The 18,554-nt window shown below is 50.6% G+C and overlaps 2 protein-coding genes across 2 annotated transcripts in view; one reads left to right on the top strand and one right to left on the bottom strand.

Annotated features, from left to right (window-relative positions):
• LOC120640364 overlaps positions 1 to 8,461 on the top strand; it is a 48,949-nt gene extending 40,488 nt beyond the window's left edge. Inside the window, exons 3-5 of the mRNA XM_039916196.1 lie at positions 7,490 to 7,533; positions 7,642 to 7,673; positions 8,305 to 8,461. Of these exons, the coding sequence (XP_039772130.1) occupies positions 7,490 to 7,533; positions 7,642 to 7,673; positions 8,305 to 8,461 (233 nt within the window). The remainder of the gene's footprint in view (positions 1 to 7,489; positions 7,534 to 7,641; positions 7,674 to 8,304) is intronic.
• A 3,562-nt stretch (positions 8,462 to 12,023) lies between these two features.
• LOC120641964 (putative chloride channel-like protein CLC-g) lies at positions 12,024 to 18,209 on the bottom strand. Its single transcript, XM_039918315.1, has 7 exons — positions 17,883 to 18,209; positions 17,565 to 17,765; positions 17,305 to 17,482; positions 16,377 to 16,639; positions 14,228 to 14,497; positions 12,832 to 13,960; positions 12,024 to 12,470 (listed from the first exon to the last, which is right to left on the bottom strand). The coding sequence occupies exons 1-7, from the start codon at positions 18,134 to 18,136 to the stop codon at positions 12,336 to 12,338; spliced, it is 2,430 nt and encodes an 809-aa protein (XP_039774249.1). The 5' UTR covers positions 18,137 to 18,209; the 3' UTR covers positions 12,024 to 12,335.
• Positions 18,210 to 18,554: the final 345 nt, after the last annotated feature.

The following is an 18,554-nucleotide window of genomic DNA, read 5'->3' as shown; positions in this document are numbered from 1 at the left end:
GATCCCCTTCTACCACCGCGTAGCGTTTAGCCAATCGGACTATGCGCTCAGCGGACACATCGTCATCTGGGAGGATGTTATCCTTCAGGTAGTCCTGGATCTCGGAGATCCATGCATCGGGAGCTCCCTGAGTAGGTGGGTGTGGCCCTATGAGGTCACCAGGATCCTCAACAGGGCACACGGCCCAAGTTGGGCACCACAGGAGGAGTGTTGCCGGGACCGCTGGCTTTGAGGTGCTAGCTTGATCCCCTTCACTCAGGTCGGCAGGCTGGGCGGTAGGTCTCAGTAGCCGTCTTTCGAAGACACCCTCGGGCACGGGTGCCCAGGTAGATGCTCTCGCAGAGAGATCATCTGCTGCTGAGTTGTGCTCGCGGGGAACATGTTGTAGTTCCAAGGCGTCGAAGTCCTTCTCGAGCTTCCTCACGTGTATGAGGTATGCCGCGAGCTGGGGATTGTTGCAGTTGCAATCCCCTCGGGCCTGCTTGATGATTAGCTGGGAGTCCCCCTTCCCCAGGAGCTGCCGGACCCCCAATGAGAGGGCTTGTGTCAGGCCAAAGATCAAAGCTTCGTACTCCCCCATGTTATTAGTGGCCTTGAACTTAAGGTGCACCATGTACTTCAGCTGATCTCCGTTTGGGTCGATGAGGACCACACCAGCTCCGGCCCACTTTTCGCGGGCGGACCCGTCGAAGAAGAGTGTCCAGTGGGGCTCGGTGAAGACTGGTGCCCTGATTTACGGCTCCGGGGGACCAGCGTTGACGACCGGACCCCCAGAATTACTTGGGGAAGGAGTCCACTCTGCTATGAAATCAGCCAGGATCTGGCTCTTGACTGCATGGCGTGGCTGGAATTCCAGTTGGAACTCGGCCAGCTCTGCCGCCCACTTGGCGATATTGCCTGTGGCGTTGGAGTTGTGCAGGATCGCTCTTAACGGGTAAGAGGTCACTACGACAACTCAGTGTGTCTGAAAGTAGTGGCGCAGTTTCCTGGACGCAATAAGTATCGCATAGATAAGCTTATGCGTCTCAAGATACCTGGCCTTTGCCTCGTGGTGGACTTCACTGACGTAGTAAACTGGTTTTTGGACGGTCCGAGCCCTGGTTACCAGGTCCGGGTCGCCCTTATTCACCACATCAGATCCTTGGGCCCCCAGTGACTCTGGGTTCCCACTGGCACAAGGCTCGTCCGGACCCCTTTGTGCGGGGTCCGGGGCTTCAGGCAGAGGTGAGGCTGACGGGCCCCCGTGTCCGGGGTCCGGCTCACCATCTTTGGCCGGGGAGACCCTGGTGTCCCCCTGGCGAGCTTGCTCCGTCCTTTCAGCGACCAGCACCATGCTGACTGCCTCCGCAGACGCAGCAAGATACAGAAACAACGGCTCACCGGGTTCTGGAGCCACCAATACTGGCAGCGAGGTGAGGTGCTGCTTCAGCTCCTGGAAGGCCTGTTCAGCCTCTTCGGTCCAAGAAAATGGACCGGACCTCCTCAATAGTTTGAAGAAGGGGAGGGCCCTCTCAGCTAGCCTCGATATGAAGCGACTAAGAGCAGCGAGAGATCCAGTGAGCTTCTGGACATCCTTGATGCGGCCAGGAGGCCTCATTGCTTCGATCGCCTTGATCTTGGCTGGGTTTGCCTCGATGCCTCGATGTGAGACCAGGAAACCCAGCAGCTTCCCTGCTGAGACACCGAAGATGCACTTCTCGGGATTCAGCTTCGTGCGCGTGGCGCGGAGCCGGTCGAAGACGAGGGACAGGTCCTCCACTAGTGTTGACCCTACCTTAGTCTTGACCACAATGTCATCGACATAAACCTCAACAACATCTCTAATTAGATTACAGAAGGTTTTGTTCATAGCTCGTACAAACATGGGTAAGGCATTCCTTAGACCATACGGCATGACAATGTAGCAATAAAGCCCATCTACTGTTACAAAGGCAGTATGCTTCCTATCCTCTCTAGACATCTGAATCTGGTGGAAACCAGAGTATGCATCTAGGAAAGACAAAAGGTCACACCCGGAGGTGGAGTCCACGATCTGATCGATACGCGGAAGAGGGTAGGGGTCTCTAGGACATGCCTTGTTGAGGCTGGTGTAGTCGATGCACATCCGAAGCTTCCCGTTGGCCTTTGGGACGACGACCGGATTGGCCAACCACTCAGGGTGGTGGACCTCCTCGATGAAGCCGGCATGTAGGAGCTTGTGGACTTCTTCGCGGATGAAGTTTTGTCGCTCCACGGACTACTTCCGAGGCTTCTGGCGCACAGGCGTGGCGTCGGGGTAGATCCTCAGATTGTGCTCGATCACTTCCCTGGGGATCCCGGGCATCTGTGACGGTTCCCAGGCGAACACGTCGACATTTGCCCGGAGGAAAGCGATGAGCGCGTCTTCCTATTTCTCCTCCAGGTTCCCCGCGATGCGGGTGGTCCTGGTGGAGTCCGCTCCAATCTGCACCGTCTTCACGGGAACATGGTCCGGATCGGACGGTTGGACCTTGGGAGCCTTTGCAGGCGCCTTAGGTTGCGAGGTGGACGGATCCTCCTCGGAACGTGCAACCTCTGCTGCCAGAGCATGTAGTCTCTCAACTGCAGCGACGGCAGCGGTGCGGTCGCCCTGCACTGTGAGGACTCCGGCAGGGGAAGGCATCTTCAAGACCAAATACCCATAATGAGCAATGGCCATGAAGCGGTAGAGCTCCGGCCGGCCAATGATGGCGTTGAACGGGAGGTTTACTTCCGCCACATCGAACAGAACGCTCTCTGTGCGGAAGTTCTCCTCGGTCCCGAACGTGACCGGCAATGTGATGCTCCCCAGAGGGAACACCGGGTGTGGGCCCACCCCAGAGAATGGGCGAGAGGGAGTCAGCTTGGACTCCGGGATCTGCAGCTGCCTGAACGCTGCATAGCTGATGACATTGAGGCCTGCCCCACCGTCAATCAGCACGTGATAGAGCCTTACGTTGGATATGACGGGAGCGGTGACTAGAGGTAGTACACCAGCTCCGGCCATACTCTCTGGGCAGTCGGATGGCCCGAAAGAGATGGTGGTGTTCATCCACCTCTGGTGCGGCGCCGCCTTCGGGACCCCCGGCTTCACCGAGAGGACCTCCCGGCGAAGGGTCTTCACGTCCCGCCGGGAGACAAGCTCCCAGCTTCCGCCGTACATTACGTACAGCTTCTTGCGGCGGTCGCCGTTGTCGGAATCGGAGTCGTCGCCGTGGTAGACGCCCTTCAGCTCTCGAGCGGGGGATTGGTACCCCAGCTCCTTCTCCCCGGCGGCGGCCCCGCTGTCGGAGGCCTTCTCCTTGCTAGCCCGCTGGCGAGGAGGAGGTGAGCCGTCTTTGGAGGACTGCTCACGCCGCCCACTGACCTGCTTCGCGAGCTTCTGGATCTCGCGGCAGTCAGCGGCGCTGTGGCGTGCGGTGGGATGCACTGGGCATGAACCTCCGCTCCCACCTTGCGGGCGAGGGCGTTTGCCATGCGCATTTTGGCCCCAAGCCGCTGCTGCCGCAGCCGGCGCCGCCGCTGGTGCCACCGCTGCAACGACTGGTCCGCCAGGTTGCAGTTCCCCGCGATTCCGGTTTTTGTTCTTCTTCTTCTTGCCACCACCCTGCGCGGTAGCACTGGAGCCGCCAGCCTTGGCGTCTCCGCTTTGGGGGGCTGAGTGCCATGCGCGACCCTCAACGGCTCTGGCACACTTGTCTGCCAAGGAGAAAAGCGTAGTGACGCTGTCCACCTCGTGCGTCGCCAGCTTCTCGAGCATCTTCTCGTCACATACCCCCTGGCGGAAAGCAGTGATAATAGATGCATCTGAGATACGAGGAATGGTACCCCGTACCTTGGTGAAGCGCGAGATGAAGGCCCGGAGCGTTTCTCCGGGTTTTTGCCTCACGGCGTGGAGGTGTGCCTCCACTCCATGCTGCTGGTACGCACTGGCGAAGTTCGCTGTGAACCTCGCACAGAGCTCCTCCCAGGACTGGATCGTCCCAGGTGTGAGGTTCATGAGCCAGGTCCGGGCTGGCCCAGACAAGGCTACATGAAAGTAGCTTGCCATGACGGCAGCGTTACCACCAGCTGCTGTGATGGCAGTAACGTACACCTGCAGGAACTCCGACGGGTTAGTGGTACCGTCGTACTTTTCCGGCAGGTGGGGGCGGAACTTGGATGGCCATGCCACTGCTCGGAGGTGGTCCGCCAGCGCAGCGCAGCCCACCCCAGCAACCGGTGCGCCTGGCTGTATCCGGGCGTTCACCGGGGGCTTGGGTGCCACTACGTCCAAGTCGGCGTTGAGGTTACGGCCCTCCATGTTAAGACGGCGCTCTCGCGCCCTCTCAACGGAGACGCGGGCATCCTCTCCCGCGCGCCGGCGGTTGAGCTCCGCCCGCAGGTCTTCTGTTCGTGCACCCCTCACAGTAGGGGAGCGCACGGACGCCGACGCACCGCCCTGACGCTGGTGGTAAGGTACCACCGCGTTGCCAGGCTGAGGTCGTTGCCCAGTCCTTGCAGAACAGGGGGAGGCCTGAACCAGGTGGAGGAGACGGTCAACGTCGTCCCGCCACTGCTTCAGGGCGTCTGGCGAGGCTGCCTCAGCCGGGGGGTTGCGAAGCAACTCCCTAGCCGCTGCCAGCGTCTCGCCGCTCGCAGCTTGTGAGGGGGCCCTTGATGGGCGCCCTGACTGTTGCCGGCGAGCAGCGCGCGCTGCCGCCGTCGGTGGCTGCTCCGCAGGCACAGTTGCCCCTGGAGCAGGAACACGAGAGGCATGTGGCGTGGAGGACGCCACACCCTCCGTCATCTCCACGTCGTCCACGCGAACCATGGGGACGAAGAAGAGATGAACTGCGACCAGCTAAAGGCCCCTACCTGGCGCGCCAAATGTCGTGGTGCTGCAAACCACAGCCGGGTGGCGGATGGCACCCGCCCTAGCCCTGAGGGTGTGTACTCGGTGGTTAGCTGGTCTTAGATCGATCTCACTCAAGAACACGATGAACACCGCAGGATTTAGAGTGGTTCGGGCCGCCGGAGCGTAATACCCTACGTCCACTGTGTGTTGTATTGCCTTCCCACGAGAGTGAGAAGGTTGTAAGAGCTTGAGTCTGTCTGGAGCTGTCCTGTACACAGCGAGTGCCTCCCTTTTATATCTCAAGGGAGGCGCGTACATGGCTGCCGGGACCCCGACAAGTGGGCCCAGCGATGCGGTACAAAATATAGTACTGTTCATCATTATGGCGTTGCAGGCAAAGGAGATCTTTCTCTGGATATCTTTGCCTGCTCTTGGAGTCCCCCGTTCAGCATGTCTAGGCGCTGTCTTGTCGGAACGGTGCCCGTCGTAGCCAGCGGCGTCGCCTGTCACGTAGCTGAACGGCTGTGTAGGGAGCGGCGTAGGCGGCATGATGGAAAGGTGCCATGCCGTCGTATCCATTTAATGCGGCTGACGGGCTCTGCGCGGGCGCGGCACAGGCGGCTGCACTGTGCACCTTGGTAATACGCGGTGCACAGCAGGGCCTGTCAAAGGCTGTCCCGCGTGCGTCGGCGGCAGAGCATGCGTCAACCATCCGCATTAAATATGGTGGGTGGGCGAGTCCCCCTTGCGGAGGACTCGCGCATGAGCCCGCGCCCGTGCCCCCGGGACACGTGGCGTCTCCGGACCTCCGCACGGTAAGGGGGGGTCCGGACGGCGCAGGAGGCCCCGGACCCCTATGGGGGGTCCGAGGCCTGGCTGTCAGCTCGGAGCTTCCATCCCTTAGAGACACGTGGCGTCTCCGGACCGATCCCCAGGCGGGGAACGGGTCCGGGGTCGTTGGCCTGGTGAGGGAAGAGCCTGTCCGGTGGAGCCTGGCTACTCCGTCCTTACGCGTAGTTACGGATAACTACGAGGGTCCTATCTTGCTACGGTAAGAGTGGGTACCCCTGCTACAGGGTACCGACAAGGTCCGTGTAGCCGCTTAGCTTGAATCCGTACCCTAAGCCTACACCTTCGTCGCCCTGCGGAGAGCGCTCCAAAACCTAAACCAGGCAACCGGTGTACCAGCCTCAGGGGTCCGCGGCACCCGCTCTTTGCATGAGCACACCGACGCAATCAAAGTTGCGTGGAAACACATCCCGATAGTAGGCCCCACCCGCGGGTTCGTGCCTCTCCCGAGGTGGGCCCGGGGGCCACTGTCGGTACCTCAGGACTGGGGGACCCCCTCTTGCTGTGTCTAGGCAAAAAGAGCTTTGTAGTTATCCTTAACTACGTCCAGCAGCCGAACCCCTGCGGTCCGGAAGCCCTGTTCACCCGACAACAGTCCCGGACCCGTCCTCTGGTCAAGAAAGGTCCGGGAGCACCACGTGTTCCGGAAGAAGCAAGCGCTCAACCCAAACAGCTGGGGGCTCCGGACCTCCCGTGGAGGTCCGGATCCCCGCGGGATTCCCGCGGGATCCCGGACCCCCCCCCCTTGGGGTCTCGGACCCCCTGTGTAGTAGCCGGACCCCTCGCCAAGGGAAGGAATCGACACCCCGCCTCGGGGTGGTCTGGAGCTGACACGTGTCTACAAGCACAGACACGTATACAAGGTCGCTTGGTCTCCATACCAAGCCCCACCCACCACTGCATTCATTGTGGTAGGGGGGCGTCCGCGTTGATGCAGCAGAAGCCGAGGCGATTCTTTGACCAGGGGGCACTATTGATCGCGTATTACCAAGGTGCGTAGTGGAGCTGCTGGCGCCGCCCACGCCGCGCCTGTCAGTCTGCCATAACAGATGGATACGATGGCTCGGCTTCACCCATTATGACGCCTATATAATAGCCTCGACAACTCACGCCGCAAGCTACGCTCCCCCAACGGGCACCTTGCTGACACGACAAGAGAAGACCCCCTTTCGTCAGAAGGTCAGCAGGGCATGGAAGCATATCGGAGGAGAGATTTGTAACCACTGTAGCCATTTGAGTACTCTGCGCAGTATGCTGCACAGTCACGTTGGGCCCACTTGTCGGGGTCCCAACGTCCTATGTATCCGCACCCCTTGGTCTATAAAAGGGGGGCGCCCGCTAGAAGAAAGGTTCAGGCTGGGTGAAAGCCAAGACCGGGCAGAGGATAGATTCATACACAACCAAGATCAATACCACTCCCAGTGGATGTAGGGTATTACGCTCCGGCGGCCCGAACCACTCTAGATCGTGTGTTCTTGTGTGCTTGTCTCAGAGCTAGATTAGCCCAATCGCCTAGTATCTTCCCGAGTACTCCCTCTCTGGGAATAGGCGGGTGCGTTCCGCCACCCGGCTGTGGGTATCCTAGAAATCCCGCGACAAACTGTTACAGTGATTGTTCTATTATTGTTATCTAATCATACAAAATACAATCTTAGTGCACTCTTTAGTTGTATGTTGTCAGAGCATTTCATGTCGGGAAACTCTCTTAGTTTTCAGATATATTTACTTAGCTATGATCACCTTAGCAGAGATAAGTGATCTCACTTCGTTTTCTTTTCAATGCAGTTTGTTTTCTTTTCAATGCAGTTCTTATGGTTATTTTATTCTTCAAGTGTAACAACCCTATCAAGGTGTGTCCTGCTAGAAAGGAAACTGACCCAAGCTCCCCTAGCTCTATATGAGGATTGCCTTTATGTTTACTGACCGACTTTGTTTCTTTGCTTTCATTTTTCTTTTAGGACTCTTACTTCCACTTCACGGAGTTTACTTGGTTAGGCTTTGAGTTAATTTTGTTTTATATTTCATACCCTTGAGCCTGTCCAACTGCTGATTATTTGTTAGAAATGTTCTATGATGTCATATATATATATATATATATATATATATATATATATATATATATATATATATATATATATGTATGTATGTATGTATGTATGTATATATATGTATATATATCCTGTAGTTTATTGTATTTGGGATATGATTGGTGTATGCACTGCATATATATTGATTTTACTGTGTAAGCACTTTTGTTTAGCAGCTTTATATATGTCTAGGGTCAGGATGCCAAGTACAGTTGTACAAATTAGCGATTCATTGTAGCATGCAGGCAGCAAGCCACACGTGGTCTCAATTGCAAATCCGAATCAATGTTAACATATCATGATAAAAAAATATGGCTAGAAAATAAATGTTATTCTCTGTAAACTTCTCATGTTTGTCATTCTAAGTTTTTTTCTTCATATTTTGGATTTTTATAACTCTAAAATCCTATAGGTCCCTATCTTATGTGCCTCAGTTGTTAAATCAGCATAGTGTATACCAGAAAAAAATTGGTAGGATTTTCCATGCATTTTCCCTACTTTCTACTCAATTCTGTGCTAAATCATCTACTACAGGGGCATTGCCTCCCTAGTGTATTCATGCACAGTACTCTATGAAGGTCTTGACATCAAATACCCAAGGCATCATCTGGAAGGAGTGTTCAAGACAGTGCTGACAACCAAAGGTGGTGTGATAAATGTGTTAAAGTTTCTTTTATTTCGAGTAAAATGAGTGAGTTGAGTTGATAAAAAGATTACTCACTTCTTGTATTAGTTGGGTGCAAATAACTTAGGGATTTGATGAGTGCAATTGTGCAATATTGATTCATTTTGTGGTTTGCCATTTTGGATATATATTCTCAACGGAACACCCATTATCATTTTATTATTTTCATGCTTCCTAAGAGGATTATTTTCATGTCTTCGGTTACTAGCAAAAATACAAGATGGCCAAATGCCTTGTAAAATAAGGAATGTCCTGCTTGCAGCAGAATACTTTCACTGACACAAAAATTTTGGAAAGTGGAAGGAAAAGAGGGAAGCGGTGAGGAATTAAAAATATGTAAGGCTACTGCTATGGGCAATTTAACATTGGAGTAATTCATCTCTAACATGCATAAAAAATCAGCATTATGCATCTGGTTTGAAGTGGTTGTAACTATTCAATCAAGGGGCAGTGACAAAGAAAAGAAAATGATTCAATGCGAACTTATTTTGAATAAACTATAGAAACATCTATATGTTGTGTCTATATAACACTACTTGGTAGTGTCTGAATTATTACTGGCTAGTGCATATGAAAGATCGTGGGATCAGCAAACATCAGCCCGGGGTCTGACGGCCCAGGGTGGCCCAGCAAGGCGAAAGCGGCCCGTGGCCCGATCAGGGATTCCGCCTCGTCCGACCCCCACGGGAGGGTTCTGCATCGCCGACCCCCGCAGGAGGGCTCCGTCTCGGCTGACCCTCACAAAGAAGGGTTCCACCTAGCCCGACCACCGCAGGAAGACTCCATCTCGCCCAGGAGGGGCCCACTCTGCCACACGACAATGAAAGACTTCAACAAAGGTGGGGCGCCACCAGTCAAAAGAAGGTCCACACACATGGCCCCCGAAAACAGGGATAAGACCGCTCCACGCCCCGTACGGTACGGAGTGGGTGGTAGGTCAACCCACTCCTTCCAGAGGGAGACGACCCAACCACTCCGCAAGACGTCATCAACAGGAAGCGCCACACAATGCTTTGGACTCTGCTGAACTGTCATTTTTCTTGGTGGTGTACCACTGGCTGAGTCAATGGCATACTGGCGCTAGAAATATAGCCTTGCCCTGTTTTAGGCGGTTCTACTCTATGTTCAGTCTGCTGTGATGTTCTAGGTGGTTCTATCACATATTCAGACTGCTTGGTTGTTCTAGGTGATTCTATCCACTGTTGTGGATCTAGGTTGTTCTACCATGTTCATACTGTTGCGTTGTTCTAAGTGGTTCTATCTCATGTACAGACTGTTGTGGTTCTAGGTGGTTCTATCATGTTCATATTGTAGCGGTTGTTCTAGGTGGTTTGTTGGTTTGCTAAGTTTTTTGCTCGTCCTGTTTTGCGGCTGGAATATGAATGGTACTGAATTCTATGTTTGTTTTATTATCTGTGCTACCTTGCAAAATTCTGCCTAGTGATTTTTTATCCTTTTTTATTAGGGTAAACAAATCTGATCAGCAAGAGATCACAGTTATATTCTAAATTTCACAATCAAATGCTTAACTACCTGCATACCAGTGAAGTCCATGACTCTGTATTTATATTTGGATTTTCTAACGTGTTGGAAGTAAAAGTAGAGAGAATGATAAATGACTTCTCGTTGATGGGGTTGTTTACATATATATGACAAATCTTCTGTTGACATCTAAAATATGACAAATCTTGAAGAGCCAGAGAACTAGTGTTGACATGATTTAGGCACTATCAAACACTTATAAAAAGAACGTTATTACAATTTATAAAAGAACAGAAATATATTACACAAACTATCACTATCCTGTTCAAGGAGGACTATTTTAACATCCTTCAACTTCAATGCCCATTGGTTTGGAGCTGAGGACCTAGTTATTAATATTTAAATGTACATCAGAAAACTTTAAAAAATTTAAGTCTTTTGGTCCACAACTAAAACTACCGTCGCACCTGCATTTTCAGAGCACCATACAAGATAGGCAAGGCAAAATGAGAGACTTCGCCAGAAAATAGAAAGAATAAAAAGGTTAAGGTAAAATAGTCATTTTAGTCCTTCAACTTTATTGCAAGGGTCAAATTTGTACATGTACTTTCAAATTGGCCGATACAGTCCCTCAACTTTTATTTCATCCTTATGCTGATATTATACACCATAATAACATGAGGTAAATGCAAAAAGTTCTTTTTACCCTTGGCTTATTCTTCCCCACCTAAATTTCCCACTCTTCATGCACCCATAATACAATGCGATGCATGAATAAATAAAATTCTATATTTCAAATTTAGCACTTGTGATGTTCAGCCTCTAAATGCATTGATGCTCGTGCCACTACATTGGTTTGCATAGCTAAATATTTTTTAATAATAATAAACTGTTGAGGAAATTAGAAGGGGAAGGAGAGAAGGGTAAAGAGGATTTTTTGCATAAATTTCGTGTGGAGTATAGTATAGCATAAGGATGAGTTTGATCTAAAAATAAAAATTGAGATACCATATTGGCCTATTTAAAAGTTGAGGAATGAACTTGACCCTCAGCTCAAAGTTAAGGGATCAAAATATCTATTTTGCCAAAGGTTATTAATTAGGCGTAGCCCTTTATTCCTCGACATGAATCGGAGATCTATTTTTGCTGTGAAGGCAATGTATGTACTGTATGAACAAACACACGCCATCTACTCTCCAATCTCCAGTGATGATGAGGTGGCCCAGGTCGCCATCCTGGAATCCACACCGTCCATCAAGTCCCGGTTTCCATGGCGTGCAGTGTGCTTCACGGTCACGGAGAACACGCCGCGGTCGCTGGACAGCGTGCAGCCTGTGCCATGGCGCACCGTCGTCGTGTTGTGCCGCACTGCCCGCGCCGCAACTGGGCAGGTAGAGCGTGTTTGATAGGGTGGCCCGTGGGCTCGGCTACGCTCCCGGGAGCTCAGTCCAGTGTTTGGCTCCACTTTTGTCTCCCCCGGCTCGGCCTGCGGGGGCCAAAAGCGCCCTCTCCGCCTGGTTGCTCGCGTACACGAGAAATCGGCGTAGCTGGGAACTCGGCTCCGCGCGGCGCAAGGCGGGCGATTTCGGCCGGCGGCGGGTGGCTCGCGCGGGCTCGGGTGGGAATGGATCCCCTATTGTGACTGTGAAACAAATCGGTGCTTTGTTTGAATGAGCATGCACGAACTTTGGTATTGTGACTGTGAACCTTGGTATTGTGACTGTGAATTTTGGTATTGTGAGTGTGAATTGTGACTTTGTGAAAATTATTGTGACTGTGAACCATGGTATTATGGCTTTGTATTGTGACCGTGAACCTTGGTATTGTGACTGTGAAAACCTTGGATGCTCTTATTAATGAATTATGCAAATATGTTACAAATGATATTTTATTCCATATATAAACATTGTGCTATGAGACTAATCTAATTATTGATTTTTCCTTCAAAACACACGTTAGTCGCATACGGTTGTCATTAATCACCGAAACTTACCATTAGCATCTATCGGCCTAGATGCGCTTCACGGAATCATAAGCAATAATAAACGTAGTCACATCACATGAGGCTAGTACAACACCACCAATCGACCCGATAACAAACTGATCCGTTCAACTGCTGCGTGTGAATGAATTTACATGAACATGTTGTTATCCTCTTGTTTGTGGGGAACGAACTCATTAGCAGTCATGTCCTCCCTCTTGTTAGCTTACAACATACAGTATTATTTTCCTTCACTAACGCGTCACAAAAACAAAAACAAAAGAATCTGCACTACTATTCAAGGTGAGTTGTTCTCTGAAAAATGCACAATCCCCCCCCCCCCCCCCCCCCTTCCCCCCGATGACTTTTGGAGTAAAACAGCAGCAATGCGATCACCAGTTAAGTTACTCGGAGGCATCATAATATGCTGCTGACGTTTAACTTGCCAAGTCGCACCTTCTTCCATCTACTCTTGAAGAGGAAAGGATGGAGACCCAGTATATGTTCAGGCATGAAATCGTGCCTTGTCAGTATGCCAACAACAGGTGCCCTCTGCATTTAACAAAATTAAGCAGCCCAAATCTGTCAGTGATAATTATGTGAAGTATCTGTAATTCCTAATACTGATTTGTGTGATAAGGACAATGCTACTAGCATGGAATAAAAATGCAAATATGCCATGCTGATCTTTCCTGTCAATGCCATCTGCTCTCATATCCGTGCAGTTACACGTCACAGTTAATCTTATAGTTGGCATTATGGTTAGAGACAAAAAATTGCTGCTAACAAGAGGCTCAGAATTGAAATAGAGCTAAGACTTATCAAGGCAAGCATGAAAAGGAAATACGAACTAGAATCCTGAAATAGACAACATAAATAATAATAATGTAACTGAAGCGCAAACATGACTAACCTTAGAGGACTTTGGCAGAACCAAAAGATGTCTCAATCCAACTTCACGGAAAAGTATAAGAGCCTTAGCCAAAGACATAGTCTCAAGGACAGTGTAAGGAGATTTATTTGTGAACGGATGCAGGTCTACAAACATTTCCAACTCTTCTGCACTTAATTCAATGTCCTCAATCCTGTCTTGTTTTCCTGATCCTCGTTTAGCAAACTCATCATGTGTGAAATGCTTTGAAGCATTTAGTGTAGAAGCCGTGCAACTGCGGATGAAATCCTTCTTTCTCAATAGAACAAGCAGGTGGTCTCGAAGAATTAGACCGTACAACGCTGGGCTATCTGAAAATGGTGGTTCATCAACTACAGGGAAACCATTATGACCTGTTGTCTTCAAGACATGCACTATGTGGCCAACCTTCTCTATACCACTGAATGTTTGTAGAGGACCAGTTACAACATCACTGACTGACAATTGCCTCATGTAGGGTTCAGCATATCCTTCAAGATGAGGAAACCCTTTCAATCTAACAAGCAAATCGTAGACGTTTGTATTGAAAGCGTCTGCCACAACCTTTGATATCAGAAGGACAAGCATAACCAGAGGAAGCATAAGCAGATTATTAGTCAGTTCTAGGATAACAACACAAACTGAGACTGTCATTCTCATCGATCCACCTAGAAGAGCAGCAGAGCCAAGAACCGCAAAAAGACCATGATCCAAAGTTGATTGTGACCCAATCAACATGGCTACCAGACGACCATAAGCTGCACCAGTTAAAATAACAGGCACAAAAAGACCAGATGGTAGAGCAAGGCCATAGCTGAAAATGCCAAGAAAATATGATGCAGCAAAGAACACAAGTATCGATGACATGTGAAATTCATCATCAGTGCCGGCGCTGTAAAGGTTTCTAATAGTGTCATCGTTGGTGTTGAAGAACAGGCTAGCCAGGTCATTGTATTCATTCATTCCACACTGAAACTTCTTGAAATTACCAGATCTCCCAATTGATGGGCAAGCTTCTTCTGTATCAGTTGGACAAGGTTTGCACGATGCAATCCATGGCAAGCCAAAAAGACAACAGGATGTACAAACAGTGACTGTTGCAGCCAGGAGCAATTTGTATGTTTTCCCTTTCCTGAGAGCAAATGAAAGACTTTAGGCAAGAAGATGTTGCAAATATTTGAGTGATTTCAAGCAAATATATGAATCTCAAGTATACATGGTTCAGCAGATACACGTTGGAGTTTTTTTTTTTTTTGAACAGTCTCTGTTTTCGAAAGTGGTAGAAGACAATACTGTACGCATCTTGGGTATTGAAATGAAACTTTAACAAAACAGAGCATGTGCAGTTTAAACTGTAAAAGTGAGGGTTGTTTAGAATTAAGGCAGCATCAGTACATACTCGTTGATAAGGTTGTAGAGACGGAGAACCCTGTCCAGGAAAAAGTTGTACAGACTCCCCAGTATTCCTCCAAAAACCCCTAGAGTGATTACTGGAGGTAAATCGACCAAATGGTAGGTGACATAATCTGCTGTCACATCAAACATTATAAGGCCACCTTCACCAAATAATCCACACTTGCCACTTTTACAGAAATCTATCAATGCCCTAAGGACAACAGCAACCATTGCTGTTGTGAAAAAGGCTCGCCATAGTAAGGCACTCCTCCACCTGCAAATAAAAAAGAACATATCTTCATATTTGTAAATTGTACAGAAAAACTTTCTCCATGAAAGAAGCCATTTTACAGAAGTGTTTGACTATGTCATTCCTTATAACTATAAGGGATATGCATACAGAGCACATCTGCTGCACCCTACCCTTAAATGCATGAATACTACCCATCCTTGAACATGTTTCAATTCAAACAGATATATAAATAGTAGAGTATTGGTTCAAATTGTTAGTTCCAAACAAAGTCCCAAATGGAAGTAGTGAAAAAAGAGTGAAAAAAGAGGGACGCTTTCTGTTTGACGAAAGAGGCTGCAAATGATAAGTAGCAGTTCCTATTATGGAATTTTCTTACCTTATTTCATCCATCTTATTTTTATGCAAAAATAACTTCAAAGTCATCAGTTTTTTTGTGAATTCAATAAATAGGAGGCTTTGTTTTTTGTGAATTCAACAAATATATCCATCAGCTGAGCTCATATTCTGTTGTTTGATAAACCTTTTTTTTTCCGAGCACATGGTTCTAGATCATTTCAGACGATGGGGGCATCATTCTTGAATCTTGATCAACAATAAGGCATGTCGTGGTGTGGAAACCCACAGCTGGGTAGCGGATTGCACCCGCCTAATCCTCAGTGTAGGATGTGCTTGGGGGCAGTCAAGGAATGCTCGATCTAGAGGCATAAGAACACGGAAGCACACAAGGATTTAGAGTGGTTCGAGCCGCCGGAGCGTAATACCCTACGTCCACTGTGTGTTGTATTGCTTGAGCTTGTGTGCAAGTTGGGGGAGGAGCTATGCCTGTCTCTGCATGTGCGAAAACTTGTGAGACCTTGTGTCCGTGTGAACCTGTGTTCTAGCGGGCATGCTCTCCCTTTTATATGTCCAAGGAGAGCACGTACACTGAGCGGGGCCCCGACAGGTGGGCCCGGCGATGTATTATAAACTACACTTTGGCCTTCAATGCCTCAGATCCGGAGATCTTGTCGTCGGCTTTCGTGCGTAGCTTCTGACCAGGGATGGTCTTGAGCTGTCCTGTCGGAGTAGAGTCTAGCCACTGCAGCTGCGCATCGAGGTCATGATGAAGCGCCGAACTACTGACTCAGTCCACTGTAGCAGCGTGCACTGTTGCTCCAGTCAGTAGCTGGTCATCATGACTCGTCGCCCATGCGCGCGGCGCTGAGTCTTTAATGTTTGCCTTGGTAACTGACGAGCCGCCTCGGCAACTGGCGATCCACAGTGTGGACTGACAAAAGCTGCCCCGTGCCCAGCGGCAGCAGAGCACGCCTCAACCACTCGCACTTAATGCGGGTGGGTGAGGGAGCTTCCAGCGGAAGGCCTGTGTCCGCGCCCGCGTCTGCGTGACACGTGGCGGCTCCGGACCCCTCCCGAGCAGCTAGCTGAGCCGAGAGCTCACGGGGGTCCGGATAGGCACGTGGAGGTCCCGGACCCATATGCGGGAGTCCGGATGGCACGTGGAGGTCCCGGACCCACCTGCGGGGGTCCGGGTCCGCGGCCACAGGTACTGAGCATTTCCACCTCTGGGACACGTGGTGACACCGGACCCGTCCCCGAGCGGGAAGCGGGTCCGGGACCGTTGGTCCGGTGAGATGGAGTTGGACCTCAGGGGTCCGGCTGCTCAGCTCCTTAGGGCGTAGTTATGGATAACTATGCGAGTCTTGGCACAGTAGGAGTAGGTACCCCAGTTGCAGGGTACCGACAAGGCAGGTTATGGAGGTAATTAATAATAATTCAAATCGTGGATCAAAAGTTATTGAAGCTTTCACTCTCACTTTCCTTTTCTCTCCTCAATAAAAACAAATCTAATAAACGAGAGGAGTGCAAAAAGACATCATGAAATGCATTTCAAAGAACTTACCATGATGATACTGTTTCCAGGGCAAAAAGGACTCCACCAACCGGTGCCCGGAAAGCAGCGGCAATACCAGCAGCAGAACCACAAGTAACAAGGTCCCTCCGATCCCTATCATTCTTGAAGTACCTTAGCCATTTACATGTCATGTGATATTTACGTGACCCGCCTTGTCCAAGTATTGATGCAATGCATGCACCTGTGTGTACCAGTGGACCAGCTTTTCCAACATGCAGTGATGATGATACTGCAGCAATGCACCCCACAATCTGCTCAAAACCAGCTAATTTGTATTAGATATTTAACATAAGAGCTCTATGTTTTCAAGTGCCAAGAAACAAGTTGAACTGAGAAAGGATAGTTTCTTTTGCAAACTAAGACCTAATTCTAGGCAACCATAAATAGGATGTGTGTCCATAATAATAGAAGCTGCACTGAAAAGGGCAAATTGACTTGTAAATTTTATCATATACATTCTCAGTGCTCCTTAACACTTCCCATCAAAGAGGAGTTACTAGATCATAATCTAATTAATCGATGGCCTCTTAAGGTGCAATATTATACATTTATACTTCCAATTTTTTTAATGCATATACCATGCTGTAGTTTTATAGCCTGTAAAGAACTGATCATGTTCAGTACTCCAACTACTGTAAAGTGTAAACGATCTCTACCAGGATCTTGAATTTCACTTCACCAGAATGACAAAGTACCCAAAAAACAGAACCACATCAGAGCCTGTGAGTCTGATACAACCGGCTAGAAATATCTCTGCTACTGCACTACAACCATCAAGTGACAAGACCAATAATTCAGTCAACCTGTTCATATCACATTAGACACAGAACCAGGTGTAAGGGCGTAATTACATTATGCCACTCTAAACTATCAATGCCATTTTTGCTTAATGAATGAAAGAGGTAGGAAGAATTACCTTCACTATCAGAGTTTTCAGAGAGAATATATTGGGGGCGTCAACGCCGTTTAAGTAGGCCTTGACCTCCGGGATGCCTGATCCGGCGGCCGCCGGCGCCACAAATACTGTCAGCACCGCCGCTAACATGGTGAGCGCAAAGTTGGACGCCAGGAACACCGCAAACGCCGACCCGTGTCTGACCAAATTAACTTCTCACTCAACACCACTTCCACGCCAAAATTCCAATTGATCAAGTGCTAGAGCATGGTGCTGCTTACTTGCCCTGGAGCATGAGGTTGGAGGTGACGACGAACTTGGCGCCGGCGACGTTCTCGACGCCGAGGTTGGCGACGAAGCCGGCGGCGGCGGCGAGCGCCCCGACGAGGAAGCAGAGGACCCACTTGAGCGCCACGTAGCGCAGGATGTGGCCCCGGCCCCTCGCCCTCCAGTCCTGCTTGAACACGTCGTTCTCGATCAGCCTGCACGGGAAGAGGCGCCGCAAGCGTCGGTGAAAAAGCGGAAGGAAAGCGAGCGAATCGCGTCGGTCAGATACTCAGATTGGGGAGGAGGCAGCAGAGCAGGGGAGCCGAGCCTACTCGTAGTCGAGGCTCTGGATGGGGCAGACGTCGGCGCCGACGAGCGCGACCTGGGAGGTGGTGTTGGACTGCGTGTGGCTGCCGAGGAGGAACCGCCTCCGCCGGCGGCGCTGCTCGTCGTCGCCGTCCTCGGCCGCCGGGTCCAGGAAGAAGGACGAGTCCGATGAGGCGAGCAGCGGGGCCTCGATGTCTGCCTCCGGATCCGCCGCGCCGCCCCAGGCGCCTCCTCCGTCCTTGGGGTCCCTCGGAGCCATCGCCTCCGCCGCTCCGCTGCCCGCCACTCGCAGCCGAGCCGAGTAACTGACGCGAGCAGATGGGAAGTGGCGTTCGCTGGGGGGACGCTGGGTTTAGTTAGAAGAGAGGCACAACCGAAGGCCAAACTGGAGAGATAGTTATCGACGTGACACTGCCCGGTGGGACCAGAAATATCCGGGTCCCGCATGGACGTGACGGTGGCACTGGCACGCGACCCTCGCGTGGGGGCGTCCGGGTATGGAAACCGCGGCTCACGGTGGCGGCGAGCGGCGCTCCTCGGGTATACCGACAAGATCTCGCGGCGCCACCGTGCCCGGAAGTCGCGTCGTGCGTTTGGATCAGATTCCCCTGGCGGGTGGAATGCGTGCTGGACTGCTGGACACTTGCGTCTTATTCTGCTTGATCCTTTTGATTCTT

The sequence above is a fragment of the Panicum virgatum genome, chromosome 7K (assembly GCF_016808335.1).
Source record: "Panicum virgatum strain AP13 chromosome 7K, P.virgatum_v5, whole genome shotgun sequence".
NCBI lineage: Eukaryota > Viridiplantae > Streptophyta > Magnoliopsida > Poales > Poaceae > Panicum > Panicum virgatum.
Note: the sequence above shows the minus strand (reverse complement) of the source record. Positions and strands in the feature narration are given on the sequence as shown.